The following is a 24,587-nucleotide window of genomic DNA, read 5'->3' as shown; positions in this document are numbered from 1 at the left end:
CTGAGCTCCAGAGGTCCCTTCCAGCCCCTAACATTCTGTGATTCTGTAACTGTCTGTCTGTCTTCCATCCTGGGGTGATGAGTGGCTCAGGTCTGATCCCAGCTCCAGTGTCTCCAGGACCCCTCCAGGGATTGTGCCCAGCTCCAGCTTCTGCTTCTGCAGAGCACCCCCAGGTCCCTCAGGCCAGACCCCAGCCTCAGGCAGGTGTCCCCATGAAGCCCCTGCCCCAGGCTGGGGAGATGCAGCCCCTTCAACCCCAGTACTGGAGGATGAAGGATGGGGCTGGAGACAACACAGCCCCACCAGAGCCCCACAGCCTCCCAGCACCTGGTTAGGCAACAGGGACTGGGACAGACACATGGACAGGAACATAACCCCTCACCCCAGGACCCCCCTTCCCCTTCTCTTCATCACAGCCTCACAGTATATATCAGAGGCTGGAAGGGACCTCAAGAGATCATCAGGTCCAACCCCCCTGCCAGAGCAGGGTCACCCAGGGTAGTCTGCACAGGAATGCATCCAGGTGGGGTTGGAAAGGAGACTCCACAACCCCCCTGGGCAGCCTGCTCCAGGCCTCCAGCACCCTCACTGTAAGGAAGTTTCTCCTCCTCTTGAGCTGAAATCTTCTCTGGTCAAGTTTGAACTCATTGCTCCTTGGTTTATCACTGTGAACCACCCAAAAGAGCCTGGCCCCCTCCCCTTGCCCCCTCCCCCTCAGCTATTGATAGACATTGATCAGATCCCTCTCAGCCTTCTCTTCTCCACACTAAACAGCCCCCAGGGCTCTCAGTCTCTCTTCACAGGGGAGATGCTCAAGTCCCCAAATCATCCTCGTGGCTCTCCGTTGGATTCTCTCCAGCAGGTCTCTGTCTCTCCTGAACTGGGGAGCCCAGAACTGGACACAGGATTGCAGCTGTGGTCTCAGCAGGGCAGAGTAGAGAGGTAGAAGAACTTCCCCAGCCCTGCTGGACACCTTTCTTGCTGCTCCCCAGGATCCCATTGGTCTCTTGGCCACAAGGGCACATTGCTGTCCCATGCAGAACTTGCTGTCCTGGCCCCCTAGAGCCTGGAGCACCCCTGAGGGGTGTCCTCAGCCAAGCCCCTTCAGTGTGAGGTGTCCAACCCTGCCTTGATCCTGGGGTGCCACCAGCACCACTTTGCCTTTTTTTCAACCCCGAATGGGCTTTGCTTTGCCTCTTTGGCATGGGGTGAGGACCTACCCCCTCCTTCAACCCCAAATTCCTCTGCATGCTCTGATGGGGGTCCAGACCTCTGATTTTTCTCCTAAATCTCCTTTTTTTTTTTTTTTTTTACTGTATTGTCCTGATTTTTCTCTTATTCCCACCAGGGTTGGGGATTAACCAGGAAGGTTGGTGGCTCCTGATGCTGCTTCCCTCCCAGCTTCCTCCTGTCCTTAACCCAACCCAGCCCTCCCTGGCACATCCCCAACCACCTTTTTAAACTTCTATTATCTCACTTATCCCCATTTTCAATCATTTGTGTCCTCATTAAATGAATGTTTCACAGGCTGTGGATGTCCCCTCCCTGGAGCTGTTCAAGGCCAGGCTGGATGAGGCCTTGAGCAAGCTGGGCTGGTGGGAGGTGTCCCTGCCCATGGCAGGGGCTTGGAACTGGATGAGCTTTAAGGTCCCTTCCAACCCAAACCCCTCTCTGTTAACCTCTTCCTCCAGCCCCGACAAGGAGCTCCAGATCTAAGAACCTCCACAGCAGAGCCAGACCCAAATCACAGAATTGCCATGGGCAGGGACACCTCACACCACAGCAGGTTGCTCACAGCCACATCCAGCCTGGCTGCAAAAACCTCCAGGGATGAGGCTTCCACCACCTCCCTGGGCAACCTCTGCCAGTCTCTCACCACCCTCATGGGGAACAACTTCTTTCTAACATCCAATCTGAATCTCCCCACTTCTAGTTTTGCTCCATTCCCCCCAGTCCTATCACTCCCTGACACCCTCAAAAGTCCCTCCCCAGCTTTCTTGGAGCCCCCTTCAGATCCTGGAAGGCCACAAGAAGGTCTCCTGGGAGCCTTCTCCTCTCCAGACTGAACATCATCCTCTAAGGCATTAAGGGGGGATGGACACCACCAGCTGTCCGGGGGGACACCACCAACTGTCCTGGGGGGTCCCCGAGGTGGCAGCAAAGCAGCCTTAGAAAATATTGCAATTTATTCCATCTGCATCCTTCCAGCCCCACGGCTCCGGGCAGCCGTTCCAAGCAGCTCTTCTTTAAATAAAGGCGAGAGAGGGGAAGTCACTCAGGGGCGGGCGGAGCCTCGCCGGCGTGGGGCGCGGGGGCCAGGGTGGCGCCGGGGGGCTCGGGGTTGCCGTCGCGGGCACGGAAGAGCAGCTCCCCGGCGGGCAGGACCTGCTCGGGCTGCCAGGCGGCGGCGGCGGCGCCGTACTGCTGGTAAAAGTCCGAGTCGGCCTGGAACATGACGAGGGCCTGAGCCGTGTGGATCCGGACGTGCTGCGCCAGGCTGCTGGCGTCCAGGAACTTCTCCCCGCAGGAGTCGCAGGCGTAGAGGATCTGCGTGTTGGGGTCTGCAAGGGAAAGATGTTGGGGCCGGAGGGGGAGTCAGCCCGGGATGGGTAGGACTCGGCTGACCCCCCCCGACCCTGCTCATCCCCCCTCACAGCTCTCTCACCTGCTTCCTGCACCTGCTTCACCGCTTTGGTGATCTCAGCTTTGAGAGCTTCGGTTTCGTCTGCAGTGACCGCGGCTGCCACCGGCACCACTGCGGGGACAGGGCAGGGGGAGGCGGGAGGGGAGATGGAGGGGACATGAGGGGATGGGGAGGGACATAGAAGGTGATGGGGAGGGGAAATAGAAGGTGATGAGGAAGGGAGAAATATGAGGGAATGGAGGAAGGAAAGATGAGGGAATGGGGGGAGGAAATGTGAGGGAATGGGGGGAGGAAATGTGAGGGATTGGGGGGGAGAAATATGAGGGATTGGGGGAGAAATATGAAGGAATGGAGGGGGGAGTATGAGGGGATGAGGGGGAGGAATATGGGGGGCAATATGAAGGGATGGGGGAAATGAGATGGAGGGGGACAACGAGGGGATGAGGGGGTGTGCAAGGAGACACAGGTACAGGCAGATGAGGGAGGTGGGAGGAGAAAAAAAGGGGTTGGGGGAAGAAAAAGAGGGAGGGAAACAAAAAAAAAAAAAGGGGTTGGTGGTGGGGGAGGAAAAAAAAAGGGGTTGGCAGGGGGGGGGAGAAAAAAAGAGGTTGTGGGAGCGAAAAAAACTCCAAGGAAGAAAGAACCCCAAAAGGTTGGGGGGCAGAAAGAACTCGAAGGGGTTGGGGAGAGAAAAAAAAAAACCAAGGGTTTGGGGGGCAGAAAAAAACCTAATGGGGCTGGGGAGAGAAAAAAATACCCAAGGGTTTGAGGGGCAGAAAAAACCTAAAGGGCTTGGGGGGCACAAAAAACCCCCAGGTGTTGTGGGGAGATGGCAGGGGAGCTGCAGGCTGCAGCAGGGCTCTGGCTGTTCTGTCCTGGTGCTCAGGGGGAGGCTCCGGCCAGGCTTTGCCATTTCCCAGCCTCAAGGCCACAGCTTTGCCCTCCGTGGATGGAGCCTGCAGAGCCCTCCGGGAGAGCCGCAGGGCATCCAAGCTGCTCCCCACGGATCAGCCCTGCCCTGCCCTGCCCTGCCCTGCCCCCCGGTCTCACCGGTGAGCTGGGTGACCGCGGTGGCCGCCAGCGCCTCGGTGGCCAAGGTCACCATCTCGTCCGGCGCCACCGTGACGATGTTGACCTCATCGCCCTCCTCCGGCTCCAGGATCTTGATGCCAGCCTTGCCCTGGTGCACGGTCTTCACGTGGGACCTCAGGTTGTCCACGCGGTTGAATCCTCGGCCACACTTGTCACACAGGAAGGGCTTCTCCCCTGCGGGCAGGGCAGGGCAGGGTCAGCGGTTCAGAGGGTGGTTGAATGGTGGAAGGGGGAAGGTCGACCACCCTGCAGAGCTGCCTCAACGTTTTGAGGGAGTAGGTGACCACTTTGAGGGGTGGTTGACCACTCTGAGGAGGTGGTTGACCGCTCTGAGGAGGTGGTTGACCACTTTGGGGAGGTGGTTGACCACTTTGTGGAGGTGGTTGACTGCTCTGAGGTAGTTGACCACTTTGAGGAGGTGGTTGACCACTTTGAGGAGATGGTTGACCACTTTGGGGAGGTAGTTGACCACTTTGAGGAGGTGTTTGACCACTTTAAGGGGTGCTTGACCATTTTGAAAGGTGCTTGACACTTTTGAGGAGGTGGTTGACCACTTTGAGGGGTAGTTGACCACTTTGAAAAGGTGGTTGACCATTTTGAGGAGGTGGTTGACCACTTTGAGGGGTGCTTGACACTTTTAAGGAGGTGGTTGAATGTTTTAAGGGGTGGTTGTCCATCTTACAGCAGCACCTGAATGTTTTGAGAGGGTGGTTGACCCTTTAAGGGGTGGCTGACCATGTCAAGGGCTTGGTTGACCACCTCAAGGAGTTGGCTGACCACCTTTAGGTGTTACCTGAACTCTTTGAACAGGTGGTTGACCATCTTAAGGGCTCGGCTGACCACCTGAAGGGCTCAGCTGACCACCTGAAGGGCTTGGCTGACCACCTTAAAGGGGTACCTGAACATTTTGAGGAAGTGGTTGACCATCTTAAATGGGTGGTTGACCACCTCAAGGGGTGGGTTGACCATCTCAAGGGGTGGGTTGACCATCTCAGGGGGTGGGTTGACCATCTTAAGGAGGTGGCTGACCACCTCAAGGGGTTGCTTGACCACCTCAAGGGGTTGGTTGACCACCTCAAGGGGTTGCTTGACCACCTCAAGGAGTTGGTTGACCATCTTAAGGAGGTGGCTGACCACCTCAAGGGCTGGCTGACCACCTCCAAAGGCCTTGCCTGAAGATCCTGGAGGGGGGAGCCCCTTCCCTGGTACCCACCAGTATGGATGATGATGTGCTTGGAGAGGTCTCCCACGTTGACAAAGGCCTTGCTGCAGACTGTGCACTTGTGGGGGCGGATGTTGTCGTGGTGCCTGATGTGGTTGGCCAACTGGCTGGACTGCACAAACCTGGGGAAGGTGGAGGAGGGAGGTTGAGGGGTGGCAGAGGTGACAATGACAACCCTGGGGCACCTCCACCTACCCCTCCACACGGCCGGGGGCCGGAACGGCCCCCGGCCGTGGAGGGGTAGGTGGAGGTGCCCCCCCCTTAAAGATCTCCTCAAATCCACCCTGATAGAGGTTGAAAGCTTAAGTGGTTTAGGTAAGTAAGAAAAGGAACTTTCTGGAGGTCTGTTTTGAGTGCAAAGGGAAAGAAATTGGCTCAGGGGATCCCAGGGGGTTGCTGCGCGGCAGGTTTGGAGCTTCCGACGTAGGGAGGAGAGGGTCCAGAGGAGGGCCCAGTGGGCAAGGGGTTGGGAGCAGCTCTGCAACCAGGACAGGCTGGGGGAGGTCAGCCTGGGGAAGAGGAGGCTGCTGGGTGGCTTAATAGAATTTCAAACCCACCAGACTCCCCCAAGTCCTCCTTCCAAACCCTCTCAGAGCTCACCTCTTTTGTAAATTCTGCTTCCAAACCAACTGGGGAGTTACCTTGGGGAGGGCAATTCTCCAGTTTGGTGTGTGTGTGGGGGGGGGTTAATTTCAACCCACAAGGTTCCTCCAACGCCCCCCAGAGTTCACCTCTTTTGTCAGTTCTGCTTCCAAACCAACTGATGAATTATTCTGGCGAAGGTAATTCTCCAGTTTGGGGTGGGGGAGGTTGATTTCAACCCACAAGGCTCCTCCAGCCCCTCTCCCAACCCCCCCCAGAGCACACCTCTTTTGTAAATTCTGCTTCCAAACCAACTGGGGAGTTATTCTGGGGAAGGTAATTCTCCAGTTTGGGGTGGGGGGGGTTAACTTCAAGGCCACCAGACTCCCCCAGCCCCCTCCCCGGCTCACCTCTTGCCGCAGCGCTCGCAGACGTAGGGCTTCTCGCCGGTGTGCTGCCGCACGTGGGCGATGAGGGAGCTGGCTTGGGTGAAGGCTTTCCCACAGATCAAGCACTGGCATGGCTTCTCTCCTGGGGGAGAAAACAACAGCTTGGAGGTGAGGTCATAAATCATAGAATCAGGCAGGGTTGGAAGGGAGCACAAGGCTCAGCCAGTTCCAACCCCCCTGCCATGGGCAGGGACACCTCACACTGGATCAGGCTGGCCAGAGCCTCATCCAGCCTGGCTGCAAACACCTCCAGGGATGGAGCCTCAACCACCTCCCTGCACAACCCATTCCAGGCTCTCACCACTCTCATGGGGAAGAACTTCTTCCTCATGTCCCGTCTGAATCTCCCCACTTCCAGCTTTGTTCCATTCCCCCCAGTCCTGTCACTCCCTGACACCCTAAAAGTCCCTCCCCAGCTTTCCTGTAGCCCCCTTCAGATCCTGGAAGGCCACAAGAAGGTCTCCTGGGAGCCTTCTCTTCTCTAGACTGCACAACCCCAACTCTTTCAGTCTGTCCTCACAGCAGAGCAGCTCCAGCCCTCTGCTCATCCTGGTGGCCTTTCTCTGGACACCTTCCAGCATCTCCATAGCCCTCTTGGAACAGAGGCTCCAGAACTGGATGCAGTACTCCAGGTGGGGTCTCAGCAGAGTGGAGCAGAGGGGGAGAATCACCTCCCTGGCCCTGCTGGCCACACTTCTCCTGCTGCAGCCCAGGCTCTGCTTGGCTCTCTGGGCTGCAAGTGCTCACTGCTGGCTCCTGTTGAGCTTCTCATCCCCCAGCACCCCCACGTCCCTCTCCTCAGGGCTGCTCTCTAGCCAGTCCCTGCCCAGCCTGCATTTGTGCTTGGGATTGCCTCCACCCAGCTGCAGGACCTTGCCCTTGGTCTTGTTGAACCTCTGCAGCCTGTCCAGGTCCCTCTGGATGGATCCCTTCCCTCCAGCCTGTCCAGGTCCCTCTGGATGGATCCCTTCTCTCCAGCCTGTCCAAGTCCCTCTGGATGGATCCCTTCCCTCCAGCCTGTCCAGGTCCCTCTGGATGGATCCCTTCCCTCCAGCCTGTCTGCTGCACCACACAGCTTGGTGTCATCACCAAACCTGCTGAGGGTGCACTCAATGCCTCTGTCCATGGCACCCACAAAGACGTTGAACAAGCCTGGTCCCAGGACTGAGCCCTGAGGGACTCTGCTTGTCCCTGGCCCCCCCTGGGACATGGACCATTGACAGCCACTCTTTGGGTGTGGCCATCGAGCCAGTTCTTTTATCCATCTCGTGGTCCAGCTCATCCAGTCCAACCCCCTTGCAGTCAGCAGGGACATCCTCCACTGGATCAGGTTGCTCAGAGCCTTGTTGAGCCTGACCTTGGATATCTCTCCAGGGCTGGGGCCTCAGCTACTTCCCTGGGCAACCTGCTGGCAGTGTTCCACCACCCCCATGGTGCAGAACTTGTTCCTAACATCCAATCTAAATCTGCTCTGCTCTAATTTCAAACCATTGCCCCTTGTCCTATCACTACAGGCCTTTAGAAATAGTCTTTCTCCAGCCTTCTTGCAGGCCCCCTCAGGTACTGCAAGGCCACTGTAAGATCTCCCTGGAGCCTTCTCTTCTTCAGGCTGAACAACATCAGCTCCTTGCCCACCAAGGGGACAAAACATCGCTACCCTCTGGACATGACAATCCAGCCCATTCACTACCCACCAAACCATCCACCCATCACACCCATATCTTAGGAGGATGTTATGGGGGACTGTGTCACAGGCCTTGGAGAAGTCCAGAGAACAGGCATCCACTGCCCCTCCCTTGGCCACTGATGTGGTCACTCAGTTGTAGAAAGCCACTAAGCTGGGCAGGGCCAGACTTGCCCTTAGTAAAGCCATGCTGCCTTAGCAGAGGTCCTAGGAGGATGCCAGCCCTTTGCTGTACCCTCTCAAGAGGTTCTCTGTTCTTCCTGAACTGGGGAGCCCAGAACTGGACACAGTACTCCAGATGAGGCCTCAGCAGGGCAGAGGAGAGAGGAAAAAGAACCTCCCTTGACTTGCTGGCCACGTTCTTACTGCAACACCCCAGGGTGCCACTGGCTGCCTTGGCCACAAGGGCCCATTGCTGGCTCATGGTGAAGTTGTCCACCAGCACCACCAGGCCCCTCTCTGCAGAGCTGCTCTCCACCAGCACCTAACCTGTACTGGCGCAAGGAGTTACTCCTCTCTAGGTGCAGGACTCTACGCTTGCCCTTGGTGAATTTCATGAGATTCACCCCAGGTTTCCAGCCTGTCAGGTGCCTCTGAGCAGGAACACAGCCCCGTGGCCTCCCTGGGGCAGTCCGGCAGCCCCGGGGCCGTGTCCCTCACCGGTGTGGATGCGGACGTGGCGCTGCAGCGCCCCGGGGTCGGCGAACTGCCGCTGGCAGTGCACACAGACGTAAGGCTTCTCCCCACTGTGGATCCGCAGGTGCCTCTTGAGGTTCCCTGCCAGCAGAGGAGCACAGCGTCAAAGCATGGGAGGGCTTGGAAGGGACCTCCAAAGGTCAGCGAGTCCACCCCCCCCCTGCCAGAGCAGGAGCATAGAATCCAGCACAGGTCACACAGAACACATCCAGGTGGGGCTGGAAAGTCTCCAGAGAAGGAGACTCCACAACCTCTCTGGGCAGCCTGCTCCAGGGCTCTGGGACCCTCACAGTGAAGAAGTTCCTCCTCATGATGAGGTGGAACCTCCTGTGCTAGAGTAGATGAGGCTCAGTTTTGGGGAGCAGGGGGGGAGATAGGGACACTAAGGAGTCTCCCCCCTCCATCCTTCCCAGAGTCCAGAGGGAGAGCTTGGTGCTCTTCATACAGGAGGGTGGCACTGGTGCTCTGGGAAGGTGGGAAGGTGGTGGTGGGGACAGGTAGGACAATTTTTGAGGGGCTAGAGGGACTCCATGGGGCTCATCCAGACCCCACCAGCTCCACAGCAGGTTAGGGAGATGGGAAGAGATGTCTCTGTTCCCAAAATCTGGATCAGGGAACGGTAGGGGTTGGACAGGGGCTGCAACCCCCCATGCCAAAGCAGGGCCACTTAGGGCAGGTCACACAGGAATGTGTCCAGGTGGGGCTTGAAGACCTCCAGAGGAGACTCCACAACCTCTCTGGACAGCCTGCTCCAGAAGGAACATCCAAGGAGCACCCCCAGGGTGGGATCCCACAGAGGAGGGAAAACATGCACAACTGGGGCACCACAGTGAAGAGGCTTAACCCCCTTGTGTGTGGGATGAATCCTTGCTCCAGCTCCAGCCCTTCTCTGCAACAGTCCAGTCCCTGTGCCCCCTGGAGTGTTCCTTGTCCCCTCCAAAGTCACTTAGACCTCCACCCCTCACACCTCACCCCAGGCTACCTGAAGTGGTGAACTGTTTGCCACACTCCCGACACTTCAGGGGTCCGTCTGCGATGTGGATCTTCAAGTGAGCCTTCAAGTTCCCCACCTGGGACAGAGGGTTGCATAGAACCACAGAATGGGTTGGGTTGGAAGGGACCTTAAAGATCATCCAGTCCCAACCCCCTGCCATGGGCAGGGACACCTCCAACCAACCCAGCATGCTCAAGGCCTCATCCAGCCTGGCCTTGAACAGCTGCAGGGAGGAGGCAGCCACAACCTCCTTGGGCAACCTGTTCGAGGGTCTCACCTCCCTCACTTCAAGAATTTTTTCCTAATGCTGATGCTCAGGGTTGATCACCGAATGTTAGGGGCTGGAAGGGACCTCTGGAGATCACCCAGTCCAACCCCCTTGCCAGAGCAGGGCACACAGGGCAGGGCACACAGAACACATCCAGGAGGGTTCTGAATGTCTCCAGAGCAGGAGACTCCACAACCTCTCTGGCAGCCTGCTCCAGGCTCTGCCACCCTCACAGTGACAAAGTTTCCTCTCCTGTTCCCATGGCTCCTCCTCTGCTCCAGCTTGCCCCCAGTGCCCCTTGTGCTGTCCTTGGCCATCCCTGAGCACAGCCTGGCTCCAGCCCTGCACAGCTTTATCCCTAGCAATGAGGGCAGCCCTCAGGCTGCTCTGCTCCCAGCTCCAAGCCCCAGCTCCCTCAGCCTGGCCTCACAGGAGATGTTCCACTGCCTGCAGCAGCTCTGGGGCTCTGGGCTGGACTCTCTCAAGCACTTCCCTGAGGTCCTTCTTGACCTGAGGGGCCCACAACTGGACACAATATTCCAGATGTGGCCTCAGCAGGGCAGAGCAGAAGGGGAGGAGAACCTCTCTCAACTTGCTCACCACAGCCCTGCTGATCCCCCCCAGGATGCCCTTGGCCTTCCTGGCCACAAGGGCACATTGCTGGCTCCTGGGCATCCTTCTGTCCACCAGGACCCCCAGATCCCTTTCCCCTGCTCTGCTCTCCACCAGGTCAGTGCCCAAGCTCTACTGCTCCATGGCGTTGTTCTTTCCCAGATGCAGGACTCTCCCCTTGTCCTTGTTGGATTTCATTCAGCCAGGTCTGGCTGTAGGGCAGCACAGCCTGGGGGCTGTCACCACTGCTCCAGCTTGGTGCCATCAGCAAACCTGCTGGCAGTGCTCCCAGCCAGGGCTTTGATGAATATATTGACCAGCACTGGTCCCACTACCAAGCCCTGAGGCACCCCACTGGCCACAGGCCTCCAAGCAGACTCTGTCCCACTGACCACAACTCTGCATTCTAACCTTCAGCCACTTGCCAGCCCCCTCCCTGCCTGACTCTCCAGACCTCACTGCCCCAGTTTAGCTGTGAGGATGCTGTGGGTGTCAAATGCTTCCCTGAGGTCAAGCTAAACCACAGCCACTGCTCTACCACCACCTACCCACCTGGTTATGGCCACATCAAAGGCTCTCAGGGTAGTCAAACACCACTTCCCCCTGATAAAACCTCCTGACAGTGCCCCCTGTGCCTTCACCAATGGGTCTCAGATGCTGAGATCAGTCTCTGAGATGCTGAGATCAGTCTCTGAGACGCTCAGATCAGTCTCTGAGATGCTGAGATCAGTCTCCCAGATGCTGAGAACCCCCCAAGCCCACCCCCTCCCCACCTTCCTCGGCAGCACCCCGAATCCCCAGGGCTGCATCTCTTTCTTTCCCCAGGGCTGCATCTCCTTCTTTCCCCAGGGCACCTGGTTGAACTTCTTGTCGCAGTGGGGACACTTGTGCTCCTTGTCGGTGTCGTGCGTCTCCAGGTGGCGCATCTTGGAGGTGGGGTCCGAGAAGGAGCGGCCGCAGTAGTCGCACTGGTAGGGCTTCTCGCCGCTGTGCACCAGCTGGTGGCGCTTCAGGTTGCCGGAGGTGGTGAAGAGCTTCCCGCAGTCCTCGCAGCGGTACCGAGCCTCGCCCGTGTGCCGCTTCTTGTGCAGGTTGAGCAGGCTCAGCAGCCGGTAGCTCTTGCCGCACTCCTCGCAGCCGTACGGCTTCAGGGGGCTGCGCGGGAGGAGCGACCCACACTGAGCGGCACAAGGGAGCAGGGCCCGACCCGGGCTGGGTCCTGCGTACAGCAGCCCTTGTGAGGTGAGCAGGTCAGAGATGTGGGGATGCATGGAGTCAGGGGTGCATGGATTTGTAAATTCACGGATTCATGGATTTGTGAATTCATAGAGGCATGGATTTGTAAATTCATGGATTCATGGATTTGTAAATTCATGGATGCATGGATTTGTAAATTCCTGGATTCGTGGATTTGTAAATTCATGGATTTGTAAATTCATGGATTCATGGATTTGTAAATTCAGGGATTCATGGATTTGTAAATTCGTGGATTTGTAAATTCCTGGATTCGTAAATTCACAGATTCATGGATTTGTAAATTCATAGATGCATGGATTTGTAAATTCCTGGATTCATGGATTTGTAAATTCCTGGATTCGTAAATTCACGGATTCATGGATTTGTAAATTCATAGATTCATGGATTTGTAAATTCATGGATTCATGGATTTGTGAATTCATAGATGCATGGATTTGTAAATTCATGGATTTATGGATTTGTAAATTCGTGGATTTGTAAATTCATGGATTCATGGATTTGTGAATTCATAGATGCATGGATTTGTAAATTCATTGATTTGTGGATTTGTAAATTCCTGGGTTTGTAGATTCAGAGATTCATAGATTCATGGATTTGTAAATTCGTAGATTCATGGATTTGTAAATTCATGGATTTATGGATTTGTAAATTCCTGGGTTTGTAGATTCAGAGATTCATAGATTCATAAATTCAGAGATTCATGGATTTATAAATTCGTGGATTTGTAAATTCATGGATTCGTGGACTTGTAAATTCATAGATGCATGGATTTGTAAATTCCTGGATTTATAGATTCAGACATTCATATATTCATGGTTCAGAAATTCATGGATTTGTAAATGCATAGATTCATGGATGCATAGATTCATGGATCCACAGAGTCACAGAATCATGGATTTATAGAATCACAGAATCATGGATTCAGAATCATGGATGTGTGGATTCATGGATTCATGGAAGGGGTTGGGTTGGAAGGGACCTTAAAGATCATCCAGTTCCAACCTCTTGCCATGGGCAGGGACACCTCCCCCCAGCCCAGCTTGCTCAAGGCCTCATCCAGCCTGGCCTTGAACACCTCCAGGGAGAGAACATCCACAACCTCCTTGGGCAACCTGTTCCAGTGTCTCCCCACTCTCCCTCAAGAGAATTTCTTCCTCATCTCCAGTCTCAGTCTCTCCTCTTCCAGCTCAAAGCCGTTGTCCCTCGTCCTGTCACTCCCAGCCCTTGTCAGAATTCCCTCCCCAGCTCTCCTGGAGCCCCTTTCAGGTACTGGACTGCTGCTCTAAGGTCTCCCTGGAGCCTTCTCTTGGTCACCATGGAGATGGAGCTGTCACACTGGGGTGGGGAGGGAAGAACCAGTGGTGCCCAACGCTCAACACCCCAATGTGAGCTCCACCCAGTGCGGGTGAACTCCTTCCCACTGTCCTAGGGGTGGACAGAGACCAGCACAGGCATAGCCAGTGACATTTGGTGTCCCCAAGGGAGCAGAGACCTCTCTCAGGGCCAGGCCTGGCGTCACCTCACACTTGTGGATGATGGAGCTGTAGGCCTTGGACTGCAGATCCCACAGGACTGTCATGAAGCAACACAAAGGGAAAGAATGAGGCAGAAAAAGAAATCTCCCAGACCACCTCACCCTGCTGATGGATTTCACAAGGATCTCAGAAGGACTCACAAGTGCTGTGTCCAGCTGTGTGCCCCCAACACAAAAAGGACACAGACCTGATGGAGAGGGTCCAGAGAAGGCCACAAAGATGATCAGAGGGCTGGAGAACCTCTGCTATGGGGACAGGCTGAGGGAGTTGGGGTTGTTCAGCCTGGAGAAGAGAAGGCTGCAGGGAGACCTCAGGGCAGCCTTCCAGTACCTGAAGGGGCTCCAGGAGAGCTGGGGAAGGAGTCTTGACAAGGGCTTGGAGTGCCAGGATGAGGGACAATGGACTGAAACTGGAGCAGGGGAGATTTAGGTTGGACATCAGGAGGAAGCTCTGCACAATGAGGGTGGTGAGACACTGGGACAGGTTGCCCAGGGATGTGGTTGTAGCTCCATCCCTGGAGACATTCAAGATCAGACTTGATGTGGCCCTGGGCATCCTGATTGAGCTGGAGGTGTCCCTGCTGACTGCAGGGGCTTGGGCAAGATGACCTTTGATGGCCCTTCCAACCCAATGATTGGATCTTTTGAGGCAAACCCCACAATTTTTAGACCCTGATTGTGTCTTTCCATGACTGGAGCTGCTGGCAGTCTCCAACCCAGCAGCACCAACAGCCCCAGCCCAGCACAGGAGGCAGAGCAGCCTCTTCCCCAAACCCTGACACCCTCAGCACCGCCACAAGCTTCCTCCCCCCAGCCTGGCCTGGCAGCACTCGTGGGAGGTGTCCCCTCTGCGGGTCCCCAGCCTGGCCATTACCTGTGTGTCTTCTCGTGGGCCTTGCAGGCAGCAGGGTCGGAGAAGGCCTTGCTGCACTCCCTGCAGGAGAAAGGCTTCTCCCCGGTGTGGATGCGGATGTGCCGCTTGAAGTTGCCGGTGTGGGTGAACTCCTTCCCGCAGTCCTGGGGGCACAGAGACCGGCACAGGCACGGCCGCTGCCGCTCGGCTGTCCCCCTGGGACCCCAGCCCCGGCTCAGGGCCGGGCCTGGGCCTCACCTCGCACTTGTGGGTGACGGAGCCATATGCTTTGGACTCGGTCCTGTCGCCGTAGGAGCCGGAGCGCAGCAGGCGCGGCTCTGCCGCCGTCTCCTGCCCTGAGTCTGTGCTTCCCGACTCGTTATCCTCTGCCTGCTCCCCGTTCTCCACCTGGGGCTGCTCTTCCTCAGCGACTTTCACCTCCTCTTCCTCCTCCCCCACCGCCACCATCGTCTCTCCATCTTCCTCCTTCCCTTCCAGCTTCGTCTCTGCGGGAAATGAGGATGCTGAGGCTGGGGAGCAGCAGCAGCAGCAGGGACACCAACCCCACCTGCACCTCCCAGCCCTAAGCCTGCATTTAAGGTGCTGGGGACTGAACCTGCCCTGCTGCACCCAGGGAGATGCCAGGACTCCATCCCATGAGGCCTCTACCTGCAGGCAGTTTGGATTTGCAGGTTGTTAGCCCTGAAACCCCACAGCAGAGGAGCATTCCAGCCTCTCCTAGCTGTGCCCCATGGAAAACCACTCCTGGGGGCTCCTAAACTCACACTCACAAAGTAAATCACACAGAGAACAGGGGCTGGGCCTCGCCCAGCTTGGATTCAGCTCCACTGAAGAGGAGAGCAAAGTCCTTGCTGCCACTGATGAAGGTGGTGAACAAGACAATGAATGACAGAGATGACATTAAATTGGGTGGGATGGTGATCTGCTTGAGGGTAGAAAGACTCTGGAAAGGGACCTGGCCAGGCTGGATCTGTAGGTCAAGGTCAGTGGGTTGAGGTTCACCAAGACCAAGGGCTGGGTCCTGCACTTTGGTCACAGAACCCCATGAAGGCTCCAGACTTGGGGCAGAGTGACTGGAAACTGCCTAGTGGAAAAGGACCTGGGGGTGTTAATTGACAGTGCAGGAAGATGAGCCAGGGTGTGTCCAGGTGGCCAAGAAAGTCACCATTGTCTTGGCCTGGATCAGCAAGAGTGTGACCGGCAGGAGCAGGGCAGGGATTGTCCCCCTGGACTGGGCACTGGTGAGGCCACATCTCAAATCCTGGGTTGAGTTTTGGGCTCCTCACTGCAATAAGGACATTGAGAGGCTGGAGCAGGTCCAGAGAAGGGTCTGGAGAACAGGTCTGTGATGAGCAGCTGAGGGAACTGGGGTTGTTTAGTCTGGAGAAAAGGAGGCTGAGGGGAAAGCTGCTGGCTCTCTACAACTCCCTGAAAGGAGGCTGGAGCCTGGTGGGGGTTGGTCTCTTCTCCCTATTATCAGGTAATAGAACAAGAGGAAATGGCCTGAAATTGTGACAGGAGAGGTTTAGGTTAGCCATGAGGAACAATTTCTTCCCTGCAAGAGCGGTCAGGCACTGCCACAGGCTGCCCAGGCAGGTGGTGGAGTCCCCATCCCTGGAGGTGTTCGAGAAACCTGTGGCCATGGCACTTGGGGCCATGTTTTGATGGCCATGGTGGGGTTGGGTTGGTTGCTGGTTGGACTGGACAATCCCAGAGAACTTTCCCAACTGAAGCAGTTCTGTGATCCTAGGACTGGAGCCAGTACAGATCCCTGAGGAGCACCATGAGCAGCACTCACCTCCTGTTTCAGTGCCTGCAGAGCTGTCCTTGGCCACAGGGCTGCTGCTGTCCCCCAGGCTCTCCCCTGGCTGCGGCTGGCTGGGAGGTTCGGTGGTGGCACCCTTGGGGCTGGCAGCATCTGCCCCTGCAAACAACAGAGTGTCCTGGGCACGCCCCAGGAGGCACACAGGACAGGGTGTGCTGGGGGGGAGTCACAGAGGGGTTTGGGTGTCACCCTACAGTGCTTCACCTTCTTGGCCACTCAGCTGCTCCGCTGGTGCCTCAGGCTGAGCTGCTGCAGCTGTGGGAGTCTCTTCCTTCCCCACTGGGTCAGGAGGAGCTGGTTTTAGTTTGCCAGGATCAGGCTCTGCTTCTGCCTCTGATGGCTTGTCCTCAGCCTTGCTGGACTCTGTGAGGGGAGAGCCAAAGTTGGTGTCCCTGTGTGGACAGCAGAAGCTGCTAGAAGGATCCCAAATATCAGAATCCCAGCATGGTGGGGTTCAGAGGAGACCACCCAGTCCACCCCCCCTGCTCCAGCAGGGCACCCACAGCAGCCTGCCCAGGAGCACAATGCCCAGGGCGGGTTGGAAGCTCTCCACACAAGGAGACTCCACAACCTCTCTGGGCAGCCTGCTCCAGGGCTCAGCACCCTCACACCAAACAACTTTCTCCTCCTGCTCAGGTGGAATCTCCTGGGTTCCATCTTGTGCCCATTGCCCCTTGGCCTGTCCCTGGGCACCACTGACAAGAGTCTGGCACCAGCCTCTTGCTGAGCATTGCTCAGCTCCCCTCTGGGGCTGCTCTTCTGCAGGCTCTCAGCCCCCGGGCTCTCAGCCTTTGCTCCTCACAGAGCTGCTCCAGGCCCCTCAGCAGCTTCAGAGCCCTTGCTGGACTCTCCCCTGTTTCTCTTGAACTGGGGATCCAGGTCTCCAGATGTGACCTCACCAGGGCAGAGTAGGGAAGCAGGAGAACCTCCCTCTGAGACCTGCTGGCCACATTCTTCTTCATGCACCCCAGGACACCATTGGACTGCTTGGCCCTGAAAGCAAATTATTAACCTGCTGTCCCTGAGCACTCCCAGGTCCTTCTCTGTGGAGCTGTGTCCCAGCAGGTCCCCCCTCACCTGTCCTGCTGCAGGAGGTTGTTCCTCTCCAGGTACAGGAGCCTACCCTTGCCCTGCTTGAACTTCATTAGGTTCCTCTGCCCAGCTCTGCAGCCTTTCCAGGTCTGGCTGAATGGCAGCAGAGCCTGAGGGGGTGTCTGCCCCCACCCCCCAGTTTTGGATCCTCAGTGAATTGCCTAAGGTCCCACTCTGGCTGTTCACCCAGGTCATTAATGACGATGTTGAACAAGACTGGGCCCTGTACAGACCCCTGGGGAGCACCACAAGCTACAGGCTTCCAGCTGTGCCACTGCTCAGAACTCTCTGAGCTCTGCCCTTCAACCACTTCTCAAGTCACCTCCCTGCTCACTCAGCCAACCCACACTCCATGAGCTCCCCCTGGGGGATGTTATGGCAGAAGGTGTCAGCAAGCATCGAGGACGCAGCGGTTCCTCAGCTGCCGGTGCTGCACCAGGGGACCAAACCCCATCCAGACCTCCTTGTGCACCACGACAGGGCTTTGGATGGTGGCCAGAGAGTGTGGCTGCTGGGTGGGACAGCTTTGAGTCTCCCTGGCTGAGGGAAGACTACGTACCCAGGTGGGCAGGGGGGTGCTGGCTCTCGGAGGGGCCTCCCCCCGGCGCGGCGAGGGCCTTGAGCGCGTTGCAGGCGCTGACGATCTCCTGCATCTGCAGGAAGCCTGCCACGGCCAGCACGTCCTCCACGTTCTCAGGGTTCAGGCTCAGCTTAGCTGTGTACATGAACTCCAAAACCTGGCCCAGGCCTGCAAGGGAGGTGGTCACAACCAGAATTAAGCTTTAATCTCTCAGAAACACAGAGTGTGTGAAGCGCCAGGCTGAAGAGCCTCCCTCAAAGCCCAGGCACCAAACTGCTTCGTTTTAAGGAGCTCTGAGGGACACTGGACAAGTTTCACACAGAATCACAAACACTGCATTGGGTTCATCTTGTCCAACCCCCCTGCAGCCAGCAGGGACATCTCCAAACAGATCAGGTTGCTCACAGGCTTATCAAGTTTGATCTTGAATGTCTCCAGGGACAAGGCCTCAAGCACATCCCTGGGCAACCTGTTCCAGTGTCTCACCACCCTCATAGTAGAAGAGCTTCCTCCTGGTGTCCAACCTAAACCTACACTGCTCCAGTTTCAAACCATTACCACTCATCATATCTTTGCAAGGTCTTGTATTAAGTCCCTCCTTGGCTCTCCTGTAGCCCCCTTCAGGTACTGGGAGGCTGCTCTAAGGTCTCCCTGGAGCCTTCTCTCCAGGCTGAACAGCCCCAACCCTCTCATCCTGTCCCCATGGGGGCAGTTCTCCATCTCTCTGATCATTTTTATTGCCTCCTCTGGACCCACTCTAGCAAGTCTGTGTCCTTCACATGTTGGGGGCCCCCTAACTGGACACAGCCCTGCAGCTGAGGTCTCCCAGAGCAGAGCAGAGGGGCAGGATCCTCTCTCTCCATCTCTGGCCACGCTGCTTTGGATGCAGCCCAGGCTGCCCCTGGCCTTCGGGGCTTTGAGTGCCCATTGCTGGCTCACGCCCAGCTTCCTGCCTACCTGCAGCATTGCTGATGTCCAGGTGTACCACATCCTTCTGGTCAACAAAGAGCATCCTGAAGTACTCACTGCAGGCTGCCAGCACAGCTTTGTGAGCCTTGAAGTCGATGCCATCCACCACGAAGGTGCAGTCACACAGCAAGCCCAGCTGCCGCTGCTGGTTCAGCTGCTCCAGGACCTGTTTGCTGTGCTGGGGGAAATCCATGGCTGTGGAGAGAGTTAAAAAAAACAGAAAACATCTAGGATGGAGGTGAGACAGGTGCCAAAACCCCACCACTGTGCTGGAAAGGACAGATCACAAAGGCACAGAGCAACCACAACCCTCCTAGTTAAAAAAAGGTGGCCCAAGAAAGCCTGATTTGGAGCTCCTCTCTACAGCCCTCCCAGAACCAACCCCAAAGCCTCTCCTCTAACAGCCATGATGTCAACAAGGGGCTGGAGAGAGAACTGATTAAAGGGTAAATCTATTTTTTGGCACCCTAGCAGCATTTAAAATCATTTTTCACTCTCCACCCAGTCCAAGCTGTGAGCAGGATTCCTGTCACCTCCCCATCATCCCTTCAGCGAGCAGGTGGTGCCACCACTCCCATCCCATCATCAAAACCACCAAGCTCCTGCTCATTTTGGGTGCTTGCATCACGAAATTGAGGGATTTTTTGACTTTTTACAGTGTCTTTGCACAACTTGAGCTGAGGAATGCTGCTAACACCCCCAAAGCCTATTGTTCAAACAGGTCCACAGCAAAGGTTGAGGAGCAACCACAAGCTCTGTCTCTTGGGTTTTCTCTTGGGCTGCACCTGCAGGGTAGAGGATGGAAGGTTTTCACTTGGCTTCATGCTCCAAAAATGATTCCTGTCAGCTGAAGGGATCATTTCTTACAGCAGAAGATGAGCAAGGAGGGAGGAGAAAGCCAGTGAGGCCGATCCACAGTCACTGTTCAACATGTCAGGCCAGGAAGCCTCTAAAGCTCTGGAAAAAGTAAGATTGTGGCCAGGGAAAGTCTGGGTTTTGATGGCAAGTTGATGTTCAGTGTTTCTCTGAAGGTTTCCAGCCCATAGCAGCTGCTTTTCCACTTTTGCAGCTCTTCAAACCAGCCTGGGAAGTCTGAGGATGGGGAAAGGGGGCAGGCCTGGATCCACAAATCCAGGGCACTTGCAGACCAGCACATCCCAAACTGCAGACCTACAGCAGCAAGCAGGGTGGGGTGAGGGAGCCTCCTCCTGCCTGCTGCAGATGCTTGCAGCAAGCCCAGTGAAAGATCTTCCACCCAAGGATCCACCTGGCTTCCAGAATTGTTCCCAGCAGGGATAAGAAACCCAAACAGCCTCAGATCACACATAGAAAAGGTTTCACTCCCCAAACCCTCCATTTGCCTTTGCAGGGATTTTCCTGCCACGATTTTTCTGCCTCTCCAAAACACAAAGCACTTTTAAACCAAACACCCACAGCCTGTCCCAAACCACATCCCACATGAGCCAGGAAAAAAAAAAAAAACTCTATTTGCATCAAAATCTGTCTAAACCCCCACAAATGTGTGACCCTGTGAGGTCTGCAAAGGAAATTCCAGGAATAAAAAGAGGAAGATTTCCCCAGCAGGCCAAACAATGCTGCTGGGAAAGATCTGGGCAGCAGGACCTGAGACATCACCATGGTCTGAGGCACTCAAAGGCTATTTTTGGTCATTTGTAGGAAGAATTCTGTATCTGACTGATGATTTTTTCTCTCTCTCCCTGCTGGAACTTGCCTCAGCTTTGCAGAGGAAGCAAAATCCTGAGAATTCCTCCCAGAAAACTTCATCTTTCCTGCTGCTGTTTGCTTTGTTGGACAGAGGCTGTGCCAAGCTGTGCATCACCCTCATGCCCAGACCCAGCACCCCACATTCCCCAGCACACTAAAATCCCTCACTCCAAGCCTTACAAATCCCAAACATTCAGATCAAAAGCCCCATGGTGCACCCAAAATGTCTCCCTGGCTCATTGCCATCACTCAGACAGGACCAGTTTGTGGCTCTGGTGCCAAGAACTATCTCCTTCCCTGACCAAATGGAAGTGAGAATGGATTTGGGAATGGATCCAGGGAGGGTAAATCATAGAATCACAGAATGGGTTGGGTTGGAAGGGACCTTCAAGAACATCCAGTTCCAACCACCCTGCCATGGGCAGGGACACCTCCCACCAGCACAGGCCTCATCCAGCCTGGCCTTGAACACCTCCAGGCAGGGGACATGATCCCTGTGTTCCAGTGTCTCACAAACCTCACTGTCAAGAATTTCTTCCTAATCTCCAGCTCAAAGCCATTGTCCCTCATCCTGTCACTCCCAGCCCTTGTCAAAAGTCCCTCCCCAGCTCTCCTGGAGCCCCTTCAGGTCCTGGAAGGCTGCTCTAAGATCTCCCTGGAACCTTCTCTTCTCCAGGCTGAAGAGTCCCAACTCTCCCAGCCTGTCCCCACAGGAGAGGTTCTCCAGCCCTCTGATCATCTTCTAAATGCCAAATCTGGAATTTCTGGCCCATCTGATGGCTAAATAAATCAGGTTCCATCAGCTCAAACCCATCAGTGTTGGCTGTTAAGGGAGTGGTGCTGCCTGAGGATGCATGGCAGAGGTCCCACCTGAAAAACAAGCCATGATCAGTGCCCAAACTCACCCCTGCACTGCGAGGAGCAGAGATATCCAGAGGAGCACGGCTGCAGGCAAGACTCTGGTGGCTCTCCTGTGGAGTTTTCTCTCTTCCTGCTGCCCAAATCAGTCTTTATGCAGCCATCCTGAGAGCAACAGGATGAAAAACTCCGTTTTAAACCCCATACCTTGTGTGTTGAAGGCACCAAGGTCCAGCATCACCAACCTAGGACTGGGCAGCCCCTGATTTCACCTCATCAGAGGCCTGTGAGCACCTTTTCTCCTCCTGCCCTCTCCCTGACCTGGCTGTCAAGGCTCTCATTACATGATTAATGACACAAAAGCTCCATTATGAGAACACCCACGCCTGCCACAGGCCTAAATCCAGCAGTCCAGGGGAGCTTCCCACACCAGCACCGTTAAGCTCTCGCTTATTAACGACATTCACCTCACCCTGTACCTGCTGCTCAAGCATCTACCCATTAAAAACACCCAAACCCTGATAAATTTGGAACAAAAAAAAAAAAAAAAAAAAGAGTGCTTCAAATGCTTCTTTTGAATGCTGCCTCCACCCAGCTGTCAGTTCTTGTGCTAGGAAGATAAAAAGGAAGAGGGTTCTGCCTACCGTCATCTCCCTTCTTGCTTGGGGAACAAGGCAGCCCTAATCCTTTCAGTCTCTGCCAAGAAGAGTCTGTCCTCATTTCCAGGAACTGATTCTGCAATGTTTTCAGTTAAAAAAAAAAAAATACAGTTAGGAGTGCATCTGAGCAGAGCATTCCAGGTGCAGATGAGAGATAAATTAGAGAGATGGAGAAGGGCTCTGGAGTCTGCTGTTGGTGGTGAAACCGCAAGGTGTACACCACACACATCCAGCTGTAAAGTGGGGGAGAAACAATCACAGGCAGCAAAAAGCATGGTGAAAAGGAACTAAAAGGAGTGAGACACAAAGAGAGAGATGAGCAGAGCCACTCTGGACCCTCCTCAGCAAACAGACACCCAACAGAACCCACAGAGATGTTGGTGCTGCTCCTGATGCGGCTGCCGGGAGGTAACCAGAGCTGTGCGGGCAGGGAGCCAGTGTGGGCCTGAGGTGTCACCAGGCCTCCAGTGCTGCCATGGAAATCTTCTCTTTCTGCTGCCACGAAAATCCTCTCTTTCTGCAGCATCTGGCTGAGGAAGTCCAAAAACTTGGGCTTCTCACAAAACCAAACCAAAACAACTGCCTCTGGAACGTGGCCTGATCTCTGAAACTGCAGCAGAAGCTTCTGATGTAGAAATGCAGCTCAGGAAGCACAGCTCATCCACAAAACTCAGCAGCTGCACCTCAAAAGCAAGGCCTGCAGAGGGCCATGGGCTGTCACCATGCCAGAAGAGATGCCAGAGGAGGAGAAAGCCCCTTTGATCCTTGAGGTGGCACACAATGCTTTGAAGTTTTCTCTGCTCTTCTGCTGCTGATGTCCTTGAGCGCAGGCAGAGAGCTCAGGTGGTGCCAGGGGACCCATCTGGTGCAGCACTGCCATCTGGGCTGTGTCCCACCTCAGACTCAGGTCTCAAGGACACAGTGGCTGCCCCACATGAGAGGGAGGATGGATTTGCTCCTGATCTTGTCCTGAATCACTCTGTGGAGAGGGACACATCTCCCACAGCAGCACTGCCACCCTGCTGAGGGTGGGCAGGAGGAGGCTACAGCCAGCACCTTGGTCCCCTCATGACAGCTACCTGCCTCAGCCAGTGATGGGGAGTGGTGTGAATGTGAGGGAAGAAGAACCAGAAAAATCGCAGAATTATTTTGGTTGGAAGAGATCTGCAAGATCATCCAGTCCAACCCTTAACCCATCACCGACAGGACACCACCAAACCATGGCCCTCAGCACCACAGCTCCAGGGCTTTGAAACCCTTACAGGGATGGAGACTCCACCACTGCCCTGGGCAGGCTGGGCAAGGCCTTGACAACCCTCAAGTGGAAGAAATTGTTCACTCATGTCCAACATAAACCTTCCCGGGGGCAACCTGAGGCTGTTTTTTCTTGTCCTGTCACTTGTTCCTTGGGAGAAGAGACTGCAAAGAGACTGAGAGTGCCTCATCCCCATGTCCAGATCATTAATGAAGACATTTAAGAGAATGAAGAACCGCTACAGAGTGCCAATGAGGTGGCAGGACCCTCACGCAGCCTCCCCTCAAAACACCGGGCGATCACACACTGCTATGTACCTCAGACCGGCTCCGTTTTGGGGGGGACCCCTCGGGCAGTGAGCTGGGCCGCAGCCCCCTTCCCCTCCCAGCCCTTGTATCACCCCAAGCCGCCGGCCTGAGAACCTTCAGCCACCTCCCAGCCCCTCCCCGGTGTCCTCCACCGCTACCTGCCATGCCGGGCCCAGCGGGGCCCTCCCATCGCGGCCGTGGGCGCTCACCGTGACACGGAGCAGACAAAGGGCGCCGCCATGTTGGCGCCGGGCGGAAGCGGCGTCTCGCCCTTCTCCGCTCACCGGCGGCGCCACTGCGCGTGCGCGGCCCGGGGCGGGGACTGCGCATGCGCGAGTGGGCGGGCGAGTCACGTGTCACACTGCCTGCTCCTTCTCCTCCCCCGCCGCCCAGTGTGCGGCTGGCGGCCGGAGCGAAGTGGGTCCCGAAGGGGCTGACAGGGGCCTCGGGTCCGGTTTTACGGCTCCGTGAGGGGCAGAAGGGTTTGCTCTGCTACGCTAATGTGTCTCTGAGTGCTTTAGGTTCCCTCACCAGGTTGCCCGCACCCGGCAGTGCCTGACCCAGGTATTGGGCCCCACCGTGATGGCAGCCAGGTGTCTCCAGAGGGAGCAGGCTCGGTGTTGAGGTCAGCACGGGCCAGAAGCTCTAGGTGCTACCTTTGCATGGCATACCTCATCAGGTGGGTGTGCAGGGCATGGTGGCATCAGTAGCCCTGCATAGCTTTCATGGAAACGTAGAGATTGGTTTGGGTTGGCAGGAACCTTTCAAGCGCACCCAGTCCAAGCCCCTGCAGTCAGCAGGGACAGCTGCAGCTAGAGCAGGCTGCTCAGAGCCCTGTCATAGAATCACAGAATTGTTAAGGGTTGGAAGGGACTTCAAGGGTCATGTAGTTCCAACCCCCCTGCCATGGGCAGGCACACCTTACACTTGATCAGGTTGCTCAGAGCCACACCCAGCCTGGCCTTAAAAACCTCCAGGGATGGGGCCTCCACCACCTCCCTGGGCAAAGCCTGGTCTTGAATGTCTCCAGGGATGGAACACTGGTCCAGGTTGCCCAGGGAGGTGGTGGAGGCACTATCCTTGTAGACGTTCCACATCAGGTTAGACAGGGCTCTGAGCAACCTGCTCCAGTTAAAGATGTCCCTGCTGACTACAGGGGGTGGGACTGGATAACCTCTAGAGCTTCCTTCCAACCCAGTGTGTTCTACAAGTCTATTGGGCCTCCTGGGCACCTGTTCCAGTTTTCCACCACTCTCACAGTAAAGAACATTTTCCTGATGTCTAACCTAAATCTACCCTTCTCTAGTTTCAAACCATTCCCCCTCCTCCTGTCACTCTCAGCCCTCATCAAAAATCTTTCCCCAGTTCTCCTGGAGCCCCCTTCAGGTGCTTGAAGGCTGCTCTAATG

At 55.9% G+C, this 24,587-nt stretch overlaps 1 protein-coding gene across 1 annotated transcript; it reads right to left on the bottom strand.

The window, feature by feature from the left end:
• Positions 1-2,271: 2,271 nt before the first annotated feature.
• Positions 2,272-23,374, bottom strand: ZBTB17 (zinc finger and BTB domain containing 17). Its single transcript, XM_054394871.1, has 17 exons — positions 23,338-23,374; positions 21,602-21,692; positions 21,005-21,122; positions 18,363-18,569; positions 17,385-17,573; positions 15,938-16,096; positions 15,707-15,832; positions 14,146-14,393; positions 13,909-14,051; positions 11,098-11,398; positions 9,352-9,439; positions 8,334-8,450; positions 5,951-6,071; positions 4,950-5,080; positions 3,695-3,910; positions 2,666-2,755; positions 2,272-2,561 (listed from the first exon to the last, which is right to left on the bottom strand). Exons 2-17 carry the CDS (start codon positions 21,605-21,607, stop codon positions 2,272-2,274), a joined length of 2,550 nt encoding a protein of 849 aa, XP_054250846.1. The 5' UTR covers positions 21,608-21,692; positions 23,338-23,374.
• Positions 23,375-24,587: the final 1,213 nt, after the last annotated feature.

This window comes from Indicator indicator, chromosome 32 (assembly GCF_027791375.1).
Source record: "Indicator indicator isolate 239-I01 chromosome 32, UM_Iind_1.1, whole genome shotgun sequence".
Classification (NCBI taxonomy): domain Eukaryota; kingdom Metazoa; phylum Chordata; class Aves; order Piciformes; family Indicatoridae; genus Indicator; species Indicator indicator.
Note: the sequence above shows the minus strand (reverse complement) of the source record. Positions and strands in the feature narration are given on the sequence as shown.

Coding starts and splice junctions, on each gene's coding strand:
- ZBTB17 (XM_054394871.1), bottom strand. Junction 16,097..17,384: donor GCACCCCCCTGCCCACCTGG/GTACGTAGTCTT, acceptor CTCCCCTCACAG/AGTCCAGCAAGGCTGAGGAC. Junction 15,833..15,937: donor GCAGCTGAGTGGCCAAGAAG/GTGAAGCACTGT, acceptor TGTTGTTTGCAG/GGGCAGATGCTGCCAGCCCC.